Source organism: Bombina bombina, chromosome 3, assembly GCF_027579735.1.
Source record: "Bombina bombina isolate aBomBom1 chromosome 3, aBomBom1.pri, whole genome shotgun sequence".
In the NCBI taxonomy this organism is placed as follows: Eukaryota; Metazoa; Chordata; class Amphibia; order Anura; family Bombinatoridae; genus Bombina; species Bombina bombina.
Window position 1 is genome coordinate 327559533 of NC_069501.1, and position 23844 is coordinate 327583376.

Consider the following 23844-nt stretch of genomic DNA (forward strand, 5'->3'; position numbering starts at 1 on the left):
ATCATAGTGGTAAAATCTTATTTTAGCTTTCTAAATTATTATGGTGTGATCATTTATTATTTTATAATATAGCAGGTTTCTTTAGTTCTGTTTTTCTTAGCGTAATGATACGTCTCTACTGCAGCGACTAAACCTATGAAATACCTCCGCCCACAACCCAGCACGTCTCTCGTCTCGGGGCTTTATAGCGCCTCCCATTCTACAATTTATCATCCTAACGATCACAAAAAGAAAAAAGAAGCATTTTCACCAGTCATACAGTAATCTGCTCCTCCTACAATGAGAAGCCCATGCCCTCATTTTGTTTCCAGACCTGCAGTTGCAGTCGTAGCACTCCTCCTCCTTGTCACTAATCCACTCCCTCGCACGTCAGACAGACTGTGGCTTTGCTCCCGTGGGTTTATCATAACTGCAGTTTGGATCACTGTCCTGTACCCGAAAACCACAGGCAAGGACATCTGGAGGACTTTGTGCAATAGAGGTCCTTATTCTTATAGCAGATGTAAATGCAATGTATTTTAGTGTTTGTTGGTCCCAGACTACGCTAAACCTATCTCGAATAATCAGATAAGACCTCATATTATTATAATGGACTGCAGATTTCATTCTATGTCATACTGAAGCTGTAAATGTGCTGTAGAAATGAATATATAGGGTCTTGGGCATGTAAGAAAATAATGTATTGAAGTTACAGTATGTATTATGAGAGCGTTTTGAGCAGTGGTTGTGGTATTATACAGCGTTGCAAATATTAAAGTTACAGTATAAAGGGGGCGTGTGTTGGGTGATTCCAGGTTTCTGTTACACTTCTAAAGTCAACTTCAAAGTCTAACAATGTGTGTAAAATATGAATGTGAAAATCCTATCGACAAGCCCAGCTATAATTTCAAAGTGAACATACTGCACAAGCTATAAATAATGCACTGTTTATATTAATATTTGACAGAAATAGCATAAAATAACTATAGTATGATATTGTTTTTTTTCCAATAAGACTGGTGACTTCCAAATTAATTAACTAAATAGTAAAGAACAAAGCCACAGTAACCATTGATTAAAAAAAAACCAAATACACTGGATTTCTAAGCACACTGAACAGGAATGATGTAGTTGCAGAGTAGAAAGAATATTGTATCTGTTGCTATTGCTTTGAGAAATAGTTTGGGATGGGGAATTAAGGGTTCAGTTTAAATACCATTGAGCACCATATTTCAGACTGAAAAGCCATGATTTGAGTGTTTTCCCCCCTACAAATAGCTAGTTTAAATCAAGATAAACTGATCATGTATAGATTACGGAGTGTTTGCCTTGTTTGTAGAATGTTTTTGTTACATTAAAGGGACAGTCAAATCCAAACAAAACTTTCATGATATAAATAGGGCATGCCATTTTAAACAACTTCCCAATTTACTTTTATCACAAATTTTGCTTTGTTCTTTTGGTATTCTTAGTTGAAAGCTAAACCTAGGAGGTTCATATGCTAATTTTTTAGCCCTTGAAGACCGACTCTAATCTGAATGCATTTTGACCACTAGAGGGCATTAGTTCATGTGTTTCATATAGATAACAATGAGCTCATGCACGTGAAGTGACCTAGGAGTGAGCACTGATTGGCTAAAATGCAAGTCTGTCAAAGGAACTGAAATAAGGGGCAGTCAGCAAAAGCTTATATACAAGGTAATTACAGAAGTAAAATGTGTATTATTATAACTGTGTTGGTTATGCAAAACTTGGGAATGGGTAAGAAAGGGATTATCTTTCTTTTTAAACAACAAATATTCTGGTGTTGACTGTCCCTTTAATTTGTTTTGATAAGCTTGCCATTTAAAATGCCAAAGGAATATATAATATTTGGCAGCACACCCATAATATTATTCATTTTCTTTAAAGGGACAGTACATTTTGCAAGTATTTAAAAAAATTAAGATTTTTATTTATTTGTGCATTTTTCGTATATTCTCAATCTGTAGCATACGATTAAATAACACATTTTATCATTGGTTTTCCAGATCTAACCTGCTTTTTAATAGTGAAGATTCCCCTGTTCATGGGTTATAGAAGAATAAAGACATAAGACTACTGTTTCGTCTCTCAGCTAAATTTCCATAATGCCAGGTAAGTAGTTTTTTTTGCTTTATATTTTGATCTAAATTCATAGCTTCTGCTATGTTATATTTGAGAAAGTATTTTTTTTAAATGGAAATTTGACTGCTCATGCGTCATATGAATAACTGTATCTGTCAAACTAAACACTCAGACAACACTCCATTTCCAGGTATATCTGAATGTACAAAGAATCTCACAATTTGTGCTTTTATGTTTGAATATTTTTTTATTACTTTGAAATAATAAACAGTTACAGAAATACCTTCCTCTTCGTTGACCTCCAACATCATGGACTCCAAAGAGCAGGTTTGCAATATAACTTTTCTATATGACAAATGATTCAAATAATAATCTTTGTAACAATCTATTAGTTTCTAGTGATATTTGGATAGCCATGTCGACTCAACAATTAAAGAGTAATACCAGAGTCCTGAAATCAGTTAATTCTGATAATATGTAGTCCCTGAATCTTCCTTAATATCAGGCAACCTCTCCTAAAAGATAGTACAGTCGTAATATTTAGCTCTAAATTTATCTTATGTTAAGCTATACTGAAACTTTCGTTGAATCCAGGGTTAACTGCTCTGTCTCTATATAACCTAAGTTTAGAGAGTACAACATTGAGAGAAGGTAAGGTTAAATAAATTGGAATAAGGGAGGGTAATAGGGTTGGGGAAGGGAAGTGACGACACATCGTATTTTAGTTTGTGTTGTATGTACATCAATAAGTGGAGGTTTTTATATCTCTATTGACCACCTAAGGCTATATCTCCCAACAGTCCTATGTATCTAAAGGTCATTTACTTATCCAGTAATACCATACCGCTTGGACTACTTCCTTATTATCTAAAGTATTCAATGCCAACTCATATATAGTATATGTATATTTAATTTTATTGTATATCTCTGTCCAGGTTGGGCTACCAGTTTTCCAATGTCTGGCTATGCATGTCCTCGTGACTGTGCAGAGTATCTTAATAAATGTGTTAAGGATTTGACTAAGAAAAGAGGATAGTTGTTTCCATATCCCTGTGATTTCCCTACAATCCCACCACATATGCCTGTATGTTCCTATTTCTCCACACCCTCTGTAGCAAAATACACTTCCCTGCACATGTATATGAGCCGTTCTCGTGGGCGTTAGATACCAGCGGTAGATAGTCTTAGTAACATTTTCCTTAAGGTCTGCACTTATAAGCCCTTTTTCTGCATTTTGAAATATTGTTTCCCACTCTTTAACATAGTGGAGGTTTTTGTAGTAATCTGTGAAGCCTGTATGGCTATATACAGAATAGAGATGGTATGTTTGTTACGGTCTTCTGATTTACAGAAGATTTCTATTAGTGTAATATTGCTTTCTCTCGGGTTTCTCAGATATGATTGGATAGCTGAGTGTATCTGTAAGTATATATACCAGTGTAGTTTCAAGGGGTTCAATTTTGTCTGAAGTTGATTAAATGAATGTGTCGTTCCACCCTCCATGTAGTCTGCCACTCTATATAAACCCTTATTTACCCATTTCTGAAGCTGAGACCAGAGTTCACTAGGTGAGATATATCTTATCGGGATGTATAAGGAATATTGTGGGATAAGGTTGTATTTAGTTCTTGCTGTCTTCCAGGTAGTTACTGTGAGGTTTGTGGTATAAGGCCTAGATGTCTCTTTATTGGTTTGTGTTCTCCCGGGGTCCTAGATAATTGAGTCAGTCTCGCCCCATCCACCTAATGTTGCTTCTAGGGTAGGCCATATAATCTCTTTATTTCTCTTCAGTAGTAAAATGTCTTGTGCCAATCTGGCAGCATTATAATATTCTATTAAACTAAGGGCCCCAATACCTCCAAGTTTCTTATGTCTATTTAAGACTGATTTCGCTATTCTATTCGTCTTATTACCCCTAATGAATATTAGTATTTCCTTTTGTAGTGTATCTAAATCTGTTTTTACTATTTTAATAGGCAGGGTTCTAAATAGATATAATATTCTTGGTAAGGCATTCATCTTCACCGCAGCCACTCTACCTAGCCATGAGAATTTAAAGCTTTTCCATATCGATAAGTCCTTTCTGATTTGTGGGACAAGTAGGGAGATGAATTCCCAGGTATTTTAGGGAATGTTTCATCCATTTAAAGTTAAAGTTTGATTCTAATAGCGTCTGAGTCTGTCTGGGAATTGCAATGGGGAGGGCTTTGCACTTTTCCGCATTTATTTTAAATCCCGAAATCATAGAAAAGGTCTTTAATGTTTGGTAAAGATTGGGTAGTGATATTAGGGGGTTTGTCAAAGTCAATAGTATATTGTCCGCGAACAAGGCTAATTTATATTCCATCGGAACAGTCTTGACTCCTGAAATATCTACTTGCAAGCAAATTTTGGCGGCTAGTGGCTCTATACACAGAGCGAAAAGTAACGGAGACAGAGGACACCCCTGTCTGGTCCCGTTGCGGATTGGGAAGGATTGAGATTTGTATCCCGCTGATGAGACCTGTGCTCCCGGGACAGAGTAAAGAGCTTTTAATGCATTCATAACTGCTCCTTCAAATCCCATCTTATGCAATACCAAAAACATGTAATCCCACTCAATTCTATCGAACGCCTTCTCCGCATCCAAAGATAGGAGCAGAGAAGGCGTTCGTGTCTCTTTCAGGGTCTGAATTAGATTGGTAACTTTACGTATATTATCTGGGGCTTCCCTACCTTTAACAAAACACTCCTGATCCGGATGGACCAGGTGAGGTATAATGTGCTTGAGTCGGTTCGCTATTATCTTTGTGAAGATCTTAAGATCTTGGTTGATTAGGGATATTGGGCGATAATTCTGGCATTTTTTATGGTCCCTCCCTGGTTTGGGAATTACTACTATTTTTGCGGCTAGGAGTTCAGATGGGATAACCCCCCTTCCATGACATAATTACAAAACTTAGTAAGATGCAGGATTAATGTTGCTTTAAAGAGCTTGTAGTATTCGCCCGGAAAACCATCCGGTCCCGCTGCCTTTCCTGGCTTAAGATCTTTGATAGCCCCTAGCACTTCCATAGTGGATATGGGTGCATTCAATGTTTCCCCTTGTTCTTTAGATATAGTTTGCAGTAAGTTATGATTAAAAAAAGTTGAAGTAAGTGTCTCTGTCTCCGTATTATGTAAAACCTTTCTGCCGTCGTATAGGTCACCATAATATGCTGCGAAAGTGTCTACTATCTCCTGCGGGTGTGAGGTCACAGTGTTATTCAGTGTCTCAATCGAGGAGATCACTGAGGCTCGACAACGTTCCTGAATTTTATGCGCCATGTATCTGTCTGGCTTGTTTGCGAATATGAAGTACTGTGCCTGCTGGTTCTGAATGGCTCTAGTGGCTTGCAAAGGAAGGAGTGTAGCTAATGCAGTTTTTTTTAGAGTGGAGAGTATTTTGGATGGCTTTTGTCTTAGTATGCTTATGTCGTCTTTCTGATTCTTCAATTTCTGTGTGGAGTTGTTTTAATTGTTGTCTGTATTTTCTGATCTGCAATGTGTTTTCTTTAATAAGTATCCCCCTTAAAACCGCCTTATGAGCCGCCCACGTGATCCCTGGATTAGTTACAGTGTCCGTGTTTATATGCCAATATTCGGTAATAGTATATTGTCATGTGTTTGGGGGTTTCTGATATATGACTTGTCAAAGGTCCACGTTTTACTTCTGTTTGGATCACACAATCCCTCCACCTGTAAGGTGATGATCGAGTGATCAGACCATACACAAGCATGAATCTGAGAGCTGTTTAATAGAGGTTGTAGTATCTGACTTACATATATGTAGTCTAATCTAATATAGGATTTATGTGCTGCCGAATAGTACGTAGTATCGTTGGTCAAGCCATATAAAGTAGTCCTTGTTTCTATCAGGGAATGAGGCAGCAGACTCTCATTTATTGATTTGATAATGCGATTGTGTCTAATTTGCTTGTTAGTTATGGGTTTAGTATCAGTTGAGCTAATAGGCCTCATGGTGATATTGAAATCCCCAGCCAAAAATATTTTGGTATGGGACCATTGTGGGAGTAAGTGTGAGATATGTTGGAAAAAACTGTGTTGATTCTCGTTTGGCGCGTAGACGTTGCACAGGGTGATTTCCGAGTCTAGGGTTCTCCCTTTTACTATTATGTATCTCCCTTCAGTGTCCGTAATTATATTTTCTTGTGTGAAATTAAGCGAAGAGTGTATGAGAATGGATGTGCCCCTTTTTTTGGATGATGCTGTCGAATGGTAATGGGTGTTAAAATATTTTGCCCAGTATTTTGGGATACTGTCTTTAAGCAAGTGAGTCTCCTGGAGAAATAAAATGTTAGCTTGCAAGGAGGTGTATTGTGCCATCGCCATTCGCCTTTTTACGTCAGTATTTAATCCCCTTACATTATGGGATAATATCTTTATTTTAGGGATCATGTCAGTAGGTCTTTATTAGCGTGGTGCAAAAGGAGTTTTGTTACCTGTGGGTCACTGGACTGAAAACCTAGTGGTATAGACTGTAGACAATCAGGAGTATATTTGGTGGGCTGTATTGTGTCGTCACTGTGAAGGGGGAGGGAGCTAGAAAGAGAATACATTGTTAATAACATAAAAAACAGCAATTCAAGGTCCTCAACAATAGGACCTCTAGAAGGTAAACTATAATATATCATAAGAATAAACGAGAAAATATATTATACTGGGGGAAGCTATATTCCCACAACATCATATAACTTTTGCAATTATAACTTAGTAGGAGTCCCGAAGAATAAGCAACACTCAGGTGGTTTTTGTGACAGGTTGGGAAACAAAGAACCTTAGTTTCAGATGCTTTGAAGGCGATCTGGGGTTATCTCTGTCTATTGTTCCTTCAACCACCCTCGAATGTCGCTCAGGCTCCAATAGAAGTGTAATCCACATATTTGTATCTTCAAGATGAATGTGGTTTCTTCTAGGAAATTTTCCCTCTTGTTTCTTTTATTTTTTGTTTCTTGTGATTGATTGTCTGCCATTTAGAAGGGTCTGGATGTCTGTCTGGGTCTTTGCTCTTCACTGGGTTTGATGCTGTAGTTGGGATGATGGGTGCTTCTAAAGCTAAAATCTTACAGATCTCTGGTATATCCTCTGGATCCTTGAGTGTAATTGTTTTAGAGTCTTTTGTGATATGTAAGGCAAATGGGAACCCCCATCTATACGGAATTTGATGTTTTCTAAGTAGAGTAGTGAGAGGACGCAGGGCTCTCCTCCTCTGCAGTGTCCTGACGCTGAGATCTTGGTAAAACTGTATCACATTGCCTTGGTATTTAAACGTTGGATGCTTTCTTGCCGCCTGTAGAATTTTTTCATTGTCCGGGAAGAAAGTTAGCTTGATTATGATATATCTTGGGGGTAGGCCTGGTTTAGGCTTGGCCTTTAGCGCCCTGTGTGCTCTCTCTGTATGAAAAATGTAATCGGCTGGAGAATTTGTAATTTGAGTGAAGAGTTGGGTGAGATAGGCTGGAATTTCTGCTTACTTCCTCTGGAACTCCTTTGAGACGGATATTGTTCCTCCTGCTCCTATTCTCCAAATCTTCCATTTTATCTTGAAATTCTTCAAGTATTTGTTGTTGTGTAGACATGATTTGGGACATTTCATGCATTTGATCCACCATGGAGTCTTTTTGGTCTTCTCGTGTCTCAATTCTACTACCCATCTCCAATAAATCAGATTTGATTTCAGAAAGGCTATTGGTCACAGATGAGTGTATAGAATCAATTTTCTCCCATAATTTTTCAAAGTTGTCTGCAATGTCCTTTTTGGATACTAAATTTCTAAGGTCGGCTTTTGTCAGCGGGCTTTTGTCTTGTAGTGGTTGCTGAGAGTCAGCGTCAGATTCTTCATCCGCTTCTGTGTCCATCAATTGTTTACTTGTTTGAGAAGACTTAAAGAACGTAGACACAGCTGCAGATTTTATTGCTTTATCCCCTTTAGTGGGTCTTTTAGAGGCCATCTTGGCAATGAATAGGTATAGTTAAGAGAAATGCAGCATTTAAGATAAGTTTCCACCTCCCTGTTAGCTGAGGAGATTGTCACTTACTGGACAATGGATTATATAGACTGTGATCCTAAGTAAGAACTGTTGCAACCCAGGTTTTTCCTTAGCTGTTATATTTAGGCAGGTAATCTATCTAAGATGACAAGAGGTATGATTTTTTATTCTCATATCGTGTAAAGATTCATACTGATGTTGTTCTCATTATGATAGCCAAAATTCGATTCCCCCAGTACAGATCAGGGTATTTTCACATTCTAGTCCATAGATATCCCCAAACTTTGTTGTTGTATATGTATTTCAGGGGGTGTGAGCAGTTCAATTAGTTACTGGTGTAAGCTGTAGTATATATTAACCAGCCAATGGTATATTACCTGTGTATCAATTGTATGAACTTCAGTATAGCTTATAAGCTGGTTTTAAAATGCTGCAAGTTAGTGGCCTCCCTCTCCCCAGGGCAGTTATCCTCACAGGATGATCACGCAAAAGGTATAGGGGATTTGACCTGCCACCACTCCGGGCTGACAGGAAAGGGGTGGGGGGGAGAAGGTGTTGAGAAGAAACTTTTCTGTAATACTGCTACTATGGTGCAACCTGCTGCTGAAGAAGTATTTAAGGCAGTTCTTGCTAAGGTGTACAGGGGTTAATATGCGGATTCAGAGGAGTTAAAGTGTCTCTGGGGTGTTGATGAGCTGTTATACTGAGGGAGCTGTATGTAGTGTTGGGTGGTTATATGTCTCTTTTATTTTATTTGCAGTTAAGAGTGCTTGGTGCCACTTCAAAAGTTTATGTATATACATTTGCTCAAACACTTTCCACTGTTTTTATGAGGTGGTGCGACCCTCTCTGGCACCCAGCCAAATTTCGGATCAGCTGTGTTGTCTGGATGTCGCTCTGTAACCCTCCAAGATAGAGAAAGCTGTAGCTACAGTGTGTTGAGAGCTTCAAATCCCCTGCTCTACTCAGTTGTGGCTTGTAAACACCCGGAACCTGTGTACCTCTAATCATGCAGCTAAGCCACTGCTTACGCTACTGTGTCTTACTCCGGAACCACCTCCCACTGTCCCTTCTGGAATCACTCTGTGTCGTCACAGAGTAATGGCGTTTTTTCACGCCTTTTTTGTCCCTTTACCGCCTCGGAGTTTAATTAACAGGGAGTATGCACCTCAATGTCCCACTAACTCACCAGCTCCCTCCTGTACAGCCGCTTCCTCTATAGTCAGTAAGGGTAAATCGGAATGTGGGATCTTTAGGCTCCGCTCCGGCTTATGTATATCTGCAGAGTCGGCTCAGATGTTTCCTTCAATAGGGAGAGTGGAATGTAGATTTCCCGATCCTCCGCTGCCACAGATCAGCCACCACTCAAATGTGTATATTTATCCCAAGAATTATACTGTAAACCCCTTTTAAATATCAAAATTAATAAATGTATGTAGGAGCTCAAACACACCACGTCTGCTCTTCGCTAAGGCTACCTCCGCCCCCACAATTTGTGCTTTTAAAGAAACAGTATATGTATTATAACACAATCCTCCCCTTCATTCACTTATACATGACATACATTTTATTCTTTAGATCAGTGATGGCCAACGTCTAAAGCCTTAAGGGCCGCATATACATTTGAAACTATTAAATAAACTAATAATATGCTTCCTAAAAATGTCCCGTGGTACCAGGCACATGGGAGTGCATGTGTCCTGAGCACTATAAGGCGGCAGTGTTTGTAGCCAAGCTAAAAGAACAACCTGTAGAGGGAGCTTTAGTTGCAGCAGGTAGTACTGAGTGACAACAGGAAACACAGCCGCAGATCTTTCTTCACTACTTATGCACACACTGATTTGATGCATCCTATCCAAAAATTGATGCAAACTCAGGTTGTTTTCCAAGTCTTCTTTATTAAACAGGGCAGCACTTAACATTGTTGCAAACACTGTTGTCATACTTCACTCAAGAGACAGTAAAGTATATTTAACTTTTGTATTTAGATAAAACATGCAGTTTTAAACAACTCTCTATTTTACTTATATTATTTGATTTACTTTGTTTTCTTTTGTATCACTACTGGAAGTTAGCTGTTGATTGGTGGCTGCACATATATGCCTCTTGTCATTGGCTGACCTGTGTTCAGCTAACTCCCAGTAGTGCAATGCTGCCCTATCAAAAAAGGATACCTTGAGGTTGAAACACATTTAATAATAGAAGTAAATTTGAAAGCTGATTAAACATTTTTGCTCTATTTGATTCATAAAAGAACATTTTGGGTTTCATGTTTTTAACCCCGTTGCTATTTGAGAGAAAAACTTGCCCAAAGAACCGGATAATTTTTTAGCATGTTTGCTATCACTCAGTTTAAATAGAAATAGAGCCTTTTGTTTTTTTTATTTACCTAGAAAAACTAAAATATATAGTTTTTTTTTTTTTTATAACATGTCATTTTTTATTAAGAATCCATAATACAAAGAGATCAGCACAATATGCATACAGAATTATACAAAAATAACAATCATCTGGTCAATGCTGCAGGGGAAGACAGGGCCACCCTGTGTTAGGGAGTTTCAATAGTAAAAGTCATGTGTCTAGGATTCTCATTTTAACCTTTTTCTTCTTCTTAACAAAAATAAAAACAAACAATATAAATCTAATAATAACAACAACTGCCGCAGTGTCTTGATGCCTATTTCAATACGTATTCAGCTCCAACTTAAAAAAAGCATAAACTGTATTCCTAAGTAAACCTTCTCGGTGAGAGTAACATTCCTATATCTCTAATCGTTGTCAAGTGGTGCATGCTGAGACTTTATATTTTTAACATAATTTTCCCAAGTCACTTGTAAATCAATGAATTGTTCTCGCCTATCATGTAGATAAGAGCCATACTCTTCTAATTCAATCAGATCCGCGACCTTGCTACGCCACAGGGACAGGGAAGGAATCTCTGGTGATCTCCAGTTCTGTGCTATAAGGACCTTCAAACTGTTTATCATAATTTTTAGGAGTGGCTTAAAGTGGGGTTGGGGTAGTTTGACTGGCTTGTTTAATAGCCATACTAGAGGGTCCAGCGGGAGGACAGAATGAAAGATGTATTCTATTTCATTAATTATGGATCGCCACAGCATATTTATCTGGGAGCACCACCACCACATGTGGCTCAAACCACTACCTACATGGCCACATCGCCAGCAGCGATTGGGGGATTGGGGGAAAAGCTTGTGAATCCTTTTGGGTGTCAGATACCAGCCATGTAATATTTTATAATTTAGCTCCTTAATAGACGCTGATGTGGAGGCAGATTTAGTGTTGTGGAAGATGCTTGTCGCTGTCTGTGGAGTAATCACTAACCCTAGCTCCCTCTCCCACATCTCAATAGAGCGAGGAAGGTTGCCAGGTGGCAACTGGGTGAGGATATTGTAAATATGTGAAAGGCTATGTTTAACTGGCGGTGTGGCAGTGTATACTTTCTCAATGTTGGTCAATGATCGTGTCATGTTTAAGAAGTGTTGATGTGTCGTGATATAATGATGCGTCCGTCTGTATGTAAACCAATTTTCAGCCCATCCATGGCCAGCGTCCACTAGCTGTTCCTGGGATCTTATTTGGTCATTACTAGTAAGGGACATAAGCAAAACTTCTTCGTCCCTAATCTGTGTTTCCGTGTTCCTGACTAAGGATAATAAAGAGAACTCGTTATTGTGAACAATGGATGTCAATGGGCCTGGACAGGAGGACAAATATGGGTTAGTCTTATTAGTAGAATCCCAAATTCTTAGTGTTTCTTGTGTAATTGGGTTACTAATTTGTTTGCAAAGTAAGTGAAACTTGGGGTTCCAGCAGATAGAGGGAAGGTTAAAGCCCACATTTAGGTTCTCTTCTAGAGAGATCCATCTCTTATGGCCCCTGTGAATCCTCCAGTCTAATATTCTTTGGAGAAATATGGACCTTCGGTAGGAGTCGATATCTGGGACTCCCAGTCCCCCTTGGGTTATTGGACATAACATTATGTTTTTATTTATCCTAGGAGGGCGTCTGTTCCAAATGAACGAGCTAAACAGCTGTTGTATCTGTGAAATGTATGTGCCAGGTAATTGAATAGGGAGAGTCTGCATAATATATAACAGTCGTGGGAAAATGTTCATTTTAATTGTATTAATCCTCCCCAGCCAGGACAAAGGTTTCCTGGTCCAAGAAGAGAGGTCTCGCATCAGGGCGTTTTTAATGGTGACATAATTTAATTTGAACAACGTTTCAAAGTTATCTGCCAAATGAATCCCTAGATATTTTAGGGAGTCTTTCTTCCATTTAAACGGGCATATTTTTGTAATAGCATCTTCCATATGAGGAGTAATGGCTACACCTAGCATCTCAGATTTATTTTGGTTAATTTTAAAATTAGAGAGGTCATGAAATACCGCTAGTTCTTCCAATAAGTAGGGTATTGACTCAACTGGCTCTGTGAGGGAAAAAAGGATGTCATCCGCGAATAGTGACAGCTTATATTCGTCTCCCCTTACCCTAATGCCTTGGATATTTTTATTTAATCTAATCTTAGTCGCTAGGGTCTCGATAAGGCAAGTAAAAAGCAAGGGGGACAAAGGGCAACCTTGCCTGGTGCCATTTGTGATTTGGAGTGGGGGCGACAAGATGCCATTGAGAGCAATTTTGGCGTTGGGTTTGTTATATAGCGCGAATATTCTATGTATTGTTTTCCCACTAAGACCAAAGGCCTGTAGTGTTGCCTGTAGAAAAGGCCATCCGACTCTGTCGAAGGCCTTTTCGGCATCAGTAGAAATCCAGATTGAGGGGGTTTGGTTCGTTTTTGCATGCCATAGCAGGTGCAAATTGCGCACCGTGTTGTCTCTGGCCTCACGGTAGGGTACGAAGCCCACTTGGTCTTGGTGTATAAGGTCGGGTAGGATTAAATTTAGTCTATTGGCTATAAGCTTGGCGAAGATCTTAATATCTGAATTCAGAAGGGATATCGGTCTGTAGTTCGGGATTGATATACTAGGTTTGTTTGGCTTCGGGATTAACGATATAGTGGCCTGTAGGGCCGAAGGGGGGAAGAGTTTATCTTGGTCTATGCTATGAAAGTATGCCAAAAGATGTGGTATCAAAAGGTCTTTAAAAGTTATATAGTAGGCATTACTAAACCCATCTGGTCCTGGGGATTTCCCAGCTTTCAGTGATTTAATCGCTAGCTTGATCTCTTCTGCTGAAAAAGGCGTGTCTAATTTAGTACTCTGCTCTTCACTAATTTTGGGTAGGTTTAGTTGTATCAAGTAGTCTTGTATGGCTACACTTGTTGGTGGAGGTATGTCTGTGGATAAATTGTATAGTGAATTGTAGTAGTGCCTAAAACTATCCGCTATGTCTTTTGATGTATGCCGTTCATTCCCCCCGTCATCCCTGATGTGTAAAATGTACCTGTTAAGAGTTTTCCTCCGAAGCTGTCTGGCCAAAAGTTTACCTTGTTTGTTAGCCCCCTCATAATATGTTTTTTTAAGGAAAAGTGCTTTGCGCTTAGCCTCTTTCCCAAGATAACAATTAAGTTGCAATCGCTTATGTTCTAGGCTTTCAAGAAGGGAATGGTCTTTGGGGAACCTTTTGTGTATATCTTGAAGTTTAGTTAAGTCTGCGAGTAAGGAAGCTAAGTATTGTTGCTGTTGTTTCAGTTTGGATGCTTTCAAAGCAATCATCTCGCCCCTAAGTACGCACTTATGAGCGTTCCAAATATGTTGCTGACACACATCAGGTGTGTTGTTTATTTTAAAGTAGTCTTCTATAGACTTGGTGAGCTGGATGTGTATCAGTGGATCCTTTAGGAGGGACTCATCCAGCCTCCAGGATCTTGAGTGGGGGGCATGGGCAGGGAAATCAAATGTACAGCTAATCATGGCATGGTCTGACCACGTTATGGGATAGATGTCTGAGTTTCGGGCATACGCAAGGCTGGTTACGTCTGTCAACAGGTAATCTATTCTAGAATAGCTTTGGTGTGGGTGAGAATAAAAAGTGTAATCTTTAGTAGTTGGGTGGTGGAGTCGCCAGACATCATGGACGGCTAGGGTAGATAGTTTGGATTTGATTGATTTCAAGGTCCCGCTGGGAACCGATGACTTTCCAGTAGAACAATCCACAGCTGGATCTAGGGCAACATTAAAATCACCGCCCAAAACCAGGGCACCCCCGGGGCCCTCCAGGAGCCTATTGCAAAGCTGATGGAAGAAACCGGGGTCACCCATACCAGGGGCATAGATATTAGCTAAGGTTATATGTTTATGGTTCCACCTCCCTGAGATTATTAGATATCTTCCCATTTTATCTTTATTAATCGATGTCACCTGGAATGGGACGTCCTTACCAATCATTATGCAAACACCATTACGTTTAGAACTATCTGAGGAAAAATGGGCAGTGCCAAATTTCTTAAAGGAGGCACGGGGTTCCCTCCCTTTTTTGAAATGGGTCTCCTGTAGCATTACAATGTCGCAGCTAAGCCTTTTATAATCTCTAAAGGCAATGGATCTTTTTTGTGGGATATTAAACCCCTTGACGTTATGAGAGAGTATTTTTAAGTTAGACCTATCCTTCATCATTAATGCAGAATGGTAAAAATGAAATTACGGATAACATATACAGTTCAGCTTTGTAGATCATGACAGTTATGAGCAACAACAACAGATAAAAGGCATGAGGCAGCACACATACGGCAGGAAGGATCATAGCAGCATAAAATAAACAAAAATTATAAACAAATCTAACAAAAAGTGTATTTCTAGAACTATACACCTTGACTGGGGAGTACCTGCAATTGCATAATGCTCTTGGTGACTGTACATAAGTTATTTAGAGGTTTCTGGAAGGGACCTGCAGGAGGAGAAGGGGAGCGGGGGGGGGGGTGAGGAGAGTAAAGGGGGTAGAGTGAGGAAAGAGAGAGAAAAAAAAAAAAAAAAAAGGGGGGGGGAGGAGGCACGGGTAAGACTGGGGGACATCAGACAAATGATAATCAAACAGTACCACTCTCTCAATTAACTAGTGCTTCATAATAACATCAGCTTTTATCATATTTGCATACTTTGTATGGGTTAGACCTTGAAAAGTCCAGTGTCTGTAATACTAGCTCTGCCAGTCCAAGAGAGAGCAGAAAACCTGGTAACTTATCATAACTAGATAACAATAATAACATTTTATCAACTAGGCCAACTGTGGCTCGTCAGCTTTCCATTTCTTACCCATTACCCAGGATCTGGAACAGTCCAAGGAAAATAAGGCTAGGGATGCCATCCCAGTGGGAACATAGTTCTCCAGTGGTCAAGATTCTACATCCAAACCAAGATAGTTAAGTGAGATGAACGTTAGAGTTCTGGTGGGCTTGGAGGGTCCAAGGGAGGAGCATCTGTTTTCCTTCTTTTTGAGTGGACCTTGTTCCACTGATGCCGTTGCTCCCTGGGTGGATCTCGTGTGGTATCCGGGTGTTTTGTTGATGTCCCCAAAATGTTATCAGCTGGAGGTTCAATGTTAATGTTCAGCTTCCTTGTCACAGTATCCAGGTCCTGGAAAGTCTTGTAAATGATCTGCGAGCCGTTGTGGTTTATGATCAGGCTGAAGGGATAGCCCCAACGATATCTGATGTCATGCTCTTGTAGGGCTTTAGTGAGGAATCTAACCTCCTTCCTCCTCTGTATGGTCTGCGGACAAAGGTCTTGGAAAATTTGTAGGGTATGATCTTTAAATGATATGGATCTCCTTGATCTCGCCACCTGCCAAATTTCTTCTTTAGTTGTAAATCTTAGGAATCGCATAATCACATCTCTGGGTGGGGCAGGGGGTTTAGTAGGTGGTCTGAGTGCTCTGTGAATCCTTTCAATGTCGTCTTGTTGTAAAGGGGTTGATCTGGGGCGTAGGGATTGGAATAGCTCTTTGACATATGATTTTAACTGTTCTTGGGAGATCTCCTCAGGTATACCCCTGATCCTGAGGTTGTTCCTTCTCCCTCGATTATCTAGATCCTCTAATCTTTCTTGTAGAGACTGTACCATGCAGTCTTGTATGGATAGCTGTTGTGTATTTGTACTGACTATGGAATTGAGCGCCTCCTGCCCCTCCTCTATATAGTCTATTCTGGAGCTCATGTCATTTAAGTCCTTTTTTAGCTCCCTCATCTCCCCTTTTATGAAGGATTTTAGCGATTCGAAATCTGATTTGGAGGGGAGATCCGCAATTTGTGATGGCAGGGCTAATAAGGACCTGTATTGTGAGGCTGAATATTCTATTTGTGTCTCAGGGTGAGACTGCTCTTGTGACTGGGAAGTCTCTGTGGAGTTAGGATCTGAGGGTTGAAAAAAGGTAGTCACAGATGGCGTGGACGCTGTTGATTTGGCGGCCTTATCTGGTTTAGGGCCCTTACGTTGTGACATCTTGTAAGCCTCTTAGAGGTGTAGGGCCTCTTAGGATTCTTCCTGACTCTAACAACCCGGTTGTATAGATATTAGATGTAAGGATCTTGTTCTGTGCAGTAAAGTATTCAGCCTTTTTAGGTATGTAGCTTTTAAACGGCCGTGTAACGAGTGATGCCCTCTGTGTAGCAAGGTCTGAATGACCTGAATGACCTCCTGGAGGTATGAATATAAAATAATATGACCCCTGTCTCAAAGCCACAATAGTTGGATATGCAGGCTAACTGTTGTGTGTTTTAAGATAAATGTCCCCAGCCGCTATGGATATCGCCTGTGTCGCACTTGAAGACCCCAGCAAAAATTCAGGGCTGCTGCAAGGCCTGGTATGAGTTATAGACAAGTCTCTCTAACAGATATCTGATCAAAGATCTGCGTATATATTTATGCCCAACAGGCTCTTGCTTTGGAAGCAGGGTTAGATGTGGTCTCACCTCTATGCCGCGGCGGGCTTTCTTCTGTGAATTCCAGGCCCCACGTGGGTGTTGCGAATGCAACGCAGCCAGGGCGCCGCCAGGTCTCCACGGCGATCCGCAGCGCCAGTCAGCTAGTCCCTCTGCGAGGGCTTTCAGATAAGTATGTGGGTTTTTTGGTGTAGCGAGTGCCCGGTTAAGCTCGGAAACAATGAGCCGTCTCTTAGATAGTCTCTCCGGTAAGTGAGGGCCGTTCCAAGATGGCGACTGGGCTTTAGTTAAGGATATGGGTTCCTTCAGTTTTAAGCAGGAATGAGGTGGGTAATGAGGTAGGAAAGGGGTCTGCTCCGCTCCGGGTCTCCTCTGCGTTGTTAGAAAGGTGTTTTATAATGATTCAAGGTCTCCACCATTTCGCCTCCAGTTAAATGAGCTGCAATTATAACGGAGCTTCACACAAAGACGGCCATGTCCCAGCACGGCTTGGCTCCGCCCCAGACCATCTAAAATATATAGTTTTAACTAGACATCTCAAGGTATTGATCATGGTCCAAGGTATTGATCAAGGTCCAATTCCTCACCCTTTTACTGTTCCCAGCCATCTTTGTTACTGGCAGCTAGTCTGCTTTTTTAAAAAAGTTAACTTTTTTTAGCGGCAAAATGGTGGTTTGAAACATACCAAAATGGAGCTATGTCAATACATTGGGTTGTCTACTTGAAAAATGTATATAGTTTTGGGGGTCAATTTTGAGAATTTATATATCAAACAAGTTACCTCATTACATCATTTTAGACATAGCGGCAGATAAAGACCTTAAAATAACCAAGAATAATCAAAAATATGTACGTTTGGTCTTAGTTGAATCAGAGGATGACAGAACATATTTTGAAATGTTATTTTCTACAGTTAGAGAGCTACAGAGTTTTGTGGAATGAGATCTTTAAAGGGAGTGATAGCAAAAATGCTAAAAAAATATTCAATACTTTGTGCAACTTTTTTGCTGAAATTTATGGTAGTGAAGGGGTTAAAAATGTCCCATTTACTTCTATTATTCAAAAAGTGAACAATCTTTTTATATGAACAACTGTTCAAGACTTCACAGTAGGTACATACATGCATTTGTGATTGGCTAATGACTGTCACATAATACAAGGGGAAGGGAAAAGGAAGGGGAAATCTGTATGCATTTGTTTATTATGCAGTTTTAATTAATAAATAATACTGTTGGTGCATTTTCTTGTTATATACCAGTAGGCACAGTATACTATAATTCATTTTGTATTCTTATTTGTTGCTAAGTAGGGGTTTTGCTTGCTTGTGTGTATATGTATGTATATGTATATCCCTTTACAATTCCAAAAAACTTTGCTACATATTTATCCAGAGTACAGATGGTCTAAAACTGATGTACATTTACCACATACCTTTCAGTTACAGACCAGGCGTTTGTGACCCTTTGCACAAATGATATATACTGTCAAGGGGCCTTGGTTCTTGGGAAATCGTTAAGGAATCACGGAACGTCCAGAAAATTAGTAGTAATGATTACCTCTCAAGTTACTACCAGAATGAGGTAAGAAACGTGTCTAAGCCTTTTCTGCCTGGTTGTGGGCAATACTAATGTTTTCTTCACAGCAGATAACCATAAGCCCAACATGTCTGCCTATATTTCCTGTAAAGTTTAAGCTTAGCTAGTTCATGAATAGATTTATGCTAGGCATTCTTGAAGTCCCCCAATTTTCATTATCTTAAAAATAAGAACATTTAAAACATTTCTAATTTATGAATAAGTAATGTAGTGTTGCATCGTCTACCTTTAGGACATCCTGAGTTTAAGGAAAAAATGTTCTTGCCTGAGATTTCTTTTCAACCAGTAACCCGTAATACAAAATCTGCCTTTGTTTAATCAGACAAGATAAAATCAAACATACATTAGCAGACCAAAAAAGATAGGATCTAAGCAAAATTTGTATTTCAGTCAGCCATGATATTTTTTAATCTTCCATTTCCTAAAGTGGGTTACATAATGTGTATTGGACACACACACATACAGACATACATATATATATATATATATATATATATATATATATATATATACTGTATATACAGGTGACCCTCGGTTTACAACGGTTTACAACGGTTCAATTTGCACCGTTTCAGAATAACAACTTTTTTTTTTTAGTTGTGTGACTGCTATTGAAAAGCATTGAGAAGCAATGCATTGATTAAAATAAGCAGTAGGTGGAGCTGTCCACTTGTGTTGCAGCAAAGATATGCAAGCCGAGCAAGCGAAATGAATCAGTTTAACCAGACCTGAGCTATCGAGCAGCTTGCAAAGGAAAAAGATCTTCCTATCTATAAATCAGTCCAGATTGGAATGCATAGAAAGAACTGTTTGCAGAAAAATGCAAGTAAAGTCTGTGTTGTGTGATTATTTTATTAGATTTATAATGCTGTTTAGCTAATGTTTTTGTTCATTTAACTTAGTTTAATTATATATTCTGTGTTGTGTGATTATTTTATTAGGTTTATAATGCTGTTTAGCATTTAAAGTCTTCATTTCAAAGTTTTACAAATAATGTATTATGTGTTACTTATGACAATTTTGAGAGGGGCCTGGAACCTAACTCCCTCATTTCCTATTGACTTACATTATAAACTGGGTTTCAATTTACAACTGTTTCGATTTACAACCATTCCTTCTGGAACCTAACCCCGGCGTAAACTGAGGGCTACCTGTGTATATAACTACTAAAAACTGGAAACTCTGTGACGGTGTGTCACAGATAACCTATAGGAGGCGCTATTTAACAGATGGTATGGGTGACCCTAGTGTAAATATTTATAAAAAAACAATAAAAAGTTCTGGTGAGAGCAAAACTACAATGCAGAATTAATAAATAAATTATTAAAAATAAAATAAAATGCAGACTTAATTAAAAGAATTATTATGATTAATGTAAAAAAGTATATATATGTGTATATACACACGTTGCACTGGGTGGTGTCCAGTATAAAGGTGTAAATGTGCAGTCCCAAAAAAAGTCTGTATGAGAAAGGAATAACTGAAGAAGGCAGCTCTCGGTCTTCACTTCACAAGTGATATAATTTCTTAGATGGACAACTGTAAAAAACAGAAACAGAGGCGCCACATGTGTAGATCAATGGATACCACAAACACCAAACTGGACAAGATACAGGGTACTCACAAACAAGAAGGCACTCTCGTGTGCCTATTAGAGGCAGGCTGGTATTCTATACAGCAAACCAGCTGGCTGTGTGAACGAATCCCCGTCGGGGTGTCCTGAAGCAGTGGATCTCCTGAAAGGCAGCCCTTGCCTAGATCGTTTCCTATAGGTTGGAACAGGAGAGAAAGGCTAAACAGCCTTTGGGTTACTTGAAAGGAGATTGATAAACACACCAGACTTAGTGAATCATAAAACTAGCATTTATTATACAAAATGAAATAGCCAGCAATGTAGCACATTACAGCTGGTGTGTTAAAATCAAATCTCCTATAACATATAGAGAAGTAAAGCGACGCGTTTCTCGGGGGTAACCCCGTTTCCTCAGGCTTGTATACTCTACCTATGTCTTAATCACCCTTAAATAGGGCTCAGTAACCACATGTTTACAATGAACACTCCCCTTCCTTCCTTCACTTGAACCAATGGGAACCTTCCTTTCCCCCCACTCCCACTTGTTGCAATAATTAATTAGTATTTACAGATTAAATTTATAGTTAGGAATATACTCCTGGTTTCCTAAGATTGGTGTTATATATGCAGGTGATCTTACGATTTTTTTACCAAAGATAACTTTTACGATCGTATAGAAAATTCCAGCTGAACCTATGTAAACAAATCGTGTAAACCGACCAATGATAACAAGGAGCTGTGAGCAATGAAATATTTAATCGTCACGCTGACGGCGGTGAATACAGATTCGGTGCGGTCCACACCCACGAATCGAATCTACAGGAATCATGGGACATCATGTAGTCCATAGATGACCAGACTATTACCAATCGGATTCAGGTTTTGACACAAGCCTCACAGCTCCTTGTTATCATTGGTCGGTTTACACGATTTGTTTACATAGGTTCAGTTGGAATTTTCTATACGATCGTAAAAGTTATCTTTGGTAAAAAAAATATATAAAAAAATATATAAACAAATTAATTAGAAAAGAGCTCTAACATATCAAAAGAGCTAAAGCGGATACCTGGCCGCACCAACACACCCCTACAGTATACTAAGGAATGACATCCTAAACAGGTATGCTGAACATATGCTTTTAATAAAAACAAAGCCAAAAAAGATACATGCTGAGAAAAATGGCAACAACAAGATACAGCACACAAACATATACCAAGCGTAGTGCACTACTGTCAACTGTGAGCTAGCATTTGCATAGTATTGTTAACTCATGAGAAAGTCCGTTCTTGATGCCGGGCACTTAAGTGTTAAAAACACGCTCCGGTTTAAAGATTTAGACAGATTACCGTCCTTGATATCTCATTATGTGTATTTGTTCCGGTACCGGATTAAAGATATAATGTGAGAGTCCAAAGGATGGTACTAGTACTATTGCAAACTTGATCCCATGTGCTAATGACAGCTCCAACTTTAAACTTTCAGTGTGCAAGACTTATTACTGCATGGCTTACCTCCGCTATCTTCACACACTCTACGGTATTACCTGGCAGGATCTCATCCGTGGTGTGACTTACAGCGATGTATTCCGCCTATGCAGCTCTTCACTTGCTTGGTTGTGTTGTGTTCACTTGATATCGTCAGATTCACAGCATATCCACCATGCTGGCGTTCTCCACACTGTGTCTTGTTCTACACATACACAGTGTGGAGAACGCCAGCATGGTGGATATGCTGTGAATCTGACGATATCAAGTGAACACAACACAACCAAGCAAGTGAAGAGCTGCATAGGCGGAATACATCGCTGTAAGTCACACCACGGATGAGATCCTGCCAGGTAATACCGTAGAGTGTGTGAAGATAGCGGAGGTAAGCCATGCAGTAATAAGTCTTGCACACTGAAAGTTTAAAGTTGGAGCTGTCATTAGCACATGGGATCAAGTTTGCAATAGTACTAGTACCATCCTTTGGACTCTCACATTATATCTTTAATCCGGTACCGGAACAAATACACATAATGAGATATCAAGGACGGTAATCTGTCTAAATCTTTAAACCGGAGCGTGTTTTTAACACTTAAGTGCCCGGCATCAAGAACGGACTTTCTCATGAGTTAACAATACTATGCAAATGCTAGCTCACAGTTGACAGTAGTGCACTACGCTTGGTATATGTTTGTGTTCTGTATCTTGTTGTTGCCATTTTTCTCAGCATGTATCTTTTTTGGCTTTGTTTTTATTAAAAGCATATGTTCAGCATACCTGTTTAGGATGTCATTCCTTAGTATACTGTAGGGGTGTGTTGGTGCGGCCAGGTATCTGCTTTAGCTCTTTTGATATGTTAGAGCTCTTTTCTAATTAATTTGTTTATATTCATTTAGGATTGCCAGCACAATACGCTTTACCCTTTGGTTCTATCTGTGTGCACCCTATCTCTTGTATCAAAAATATATATATATATATATATATATATATATATATATATATATATATATATATATATATATATATATACTGGATCCAAAGTAGTGCACTTTCACTTGCCAACCCTAACATAGACCAGGGTGCTTAACATAATATTGAATAAGATCAAGTAATAAGCACTCACTGGATTTAAGAACAGCACACTATTTATTAGGCAGTGACGTTTCGGGGCATTCACCCCTTCTTCAGACAACCCAAAATGTGATACAAGCAGTGTTATATACCTAGCCAAACCCCTCCCCCATCTAATTTCAGCCAATCAAATACATCCAATCAAATCAATAAGAGATGTATATTAACTTATCAACAAAACAATTCCACTTCTGTGTATTATCAACAATAATATAAAATATGTGTAAGGTTCATAGACCTATTGTGAGATGTTATTGTAAAACAGTGACAGTGTAATCAGTGGCTATGAAACGATAATAAAATCAGACTATTGTTCAATAAGCCCTCTTCTGCACACATCATAAATTTATCACACAAGGCATTAACATAACTTCATATAACAGTGAATCCAATAGAACAAATAGGAAGGCTTACTTTTTAAAGCTTGCTTAGCAGTCATCTAACAGTAAAACAGTCCGCCATTCTCTACCACGCTCAACTCAGCGTGGTCTGTGGGGGGCGTGTTCCCATACGGGCCACCATCCAATCTGATCAAAGATCGTCATGCCCGAGCCGTGTTAGACGTTGCCATGGCAACATATAGTGACGCAACAGCATCCACCAGGGAGAGGCTAAAGTTGCATGTTGACGACAGGTTGTCATGGCAACCCTTAAATCAATCCACTCGATCGTAAACACAGTAACTCAGCGGCAATTCAATATACAACATTAAATCTATGTGCCAGCTTAGAAAATAAAATAAACAAATCAGTTATTACGAGTAGCTATGTGTACTATAGAGGGATCGTGGGGCACTGTTACATCGCGTCTCAGTCAATAGTACTCTAAAGGCTATCTTAAGCAACAACAATCGTGTAATACAAATGTCAGTGAATAATAGGTTATGTAGCTAAGTGACCCATATTTTCACAAAAAGGCGCCTATGGGACCATAATGGGTACACTATCTAGTGTCATGTGGGGATCTAAATATCAAAAAGGAGGCACAACTATAACTGTGTATCATCAAACCTAAAATCAAACAACGATTTGTACTCATAGTAAACTGTCCACTCTATTATTGATCAAAAAACAAATACACAAAATACCTA

At 39.2% G+C, this 23844-nt stretch overlaps 1 protein-coding gene across 3 annotated transcripts in view; it reads left to right on the top strand.

The window, feature by feature from the left end:
• The first annotated feature begins 336 nt into the window (after window positions 1–336).
• Window positions 337–23844, top strand: part of GYG2 (glycogenin 2) — a 213211-nt gene continuing 189703 nt past the window's right edge. Inside the window, exons 1-3 of one of the 3 annotated variants that reach the window (XM_053706438.1) lie at window positions 337–481; window positions 2010–2115; window positions 18410–18551. In XM_053706438.1, coding sequence (XP_053562413.1) covers window positions 2109–2115; window positions 18410–18551 — 149 coding nt within the window. In that variant the 5' untranslated portion in view covers window positions 337–481; window positions 2010–2108. Of the gene's footprint in view, window positions 503–2009; window positions 2116–18409; window positions 18552–23844 lie in introns of all 3 variants that reach the window. The other 2 variants (XM_053706440.1, XM_053706439.1) reach the window with 2 other exon arrangements.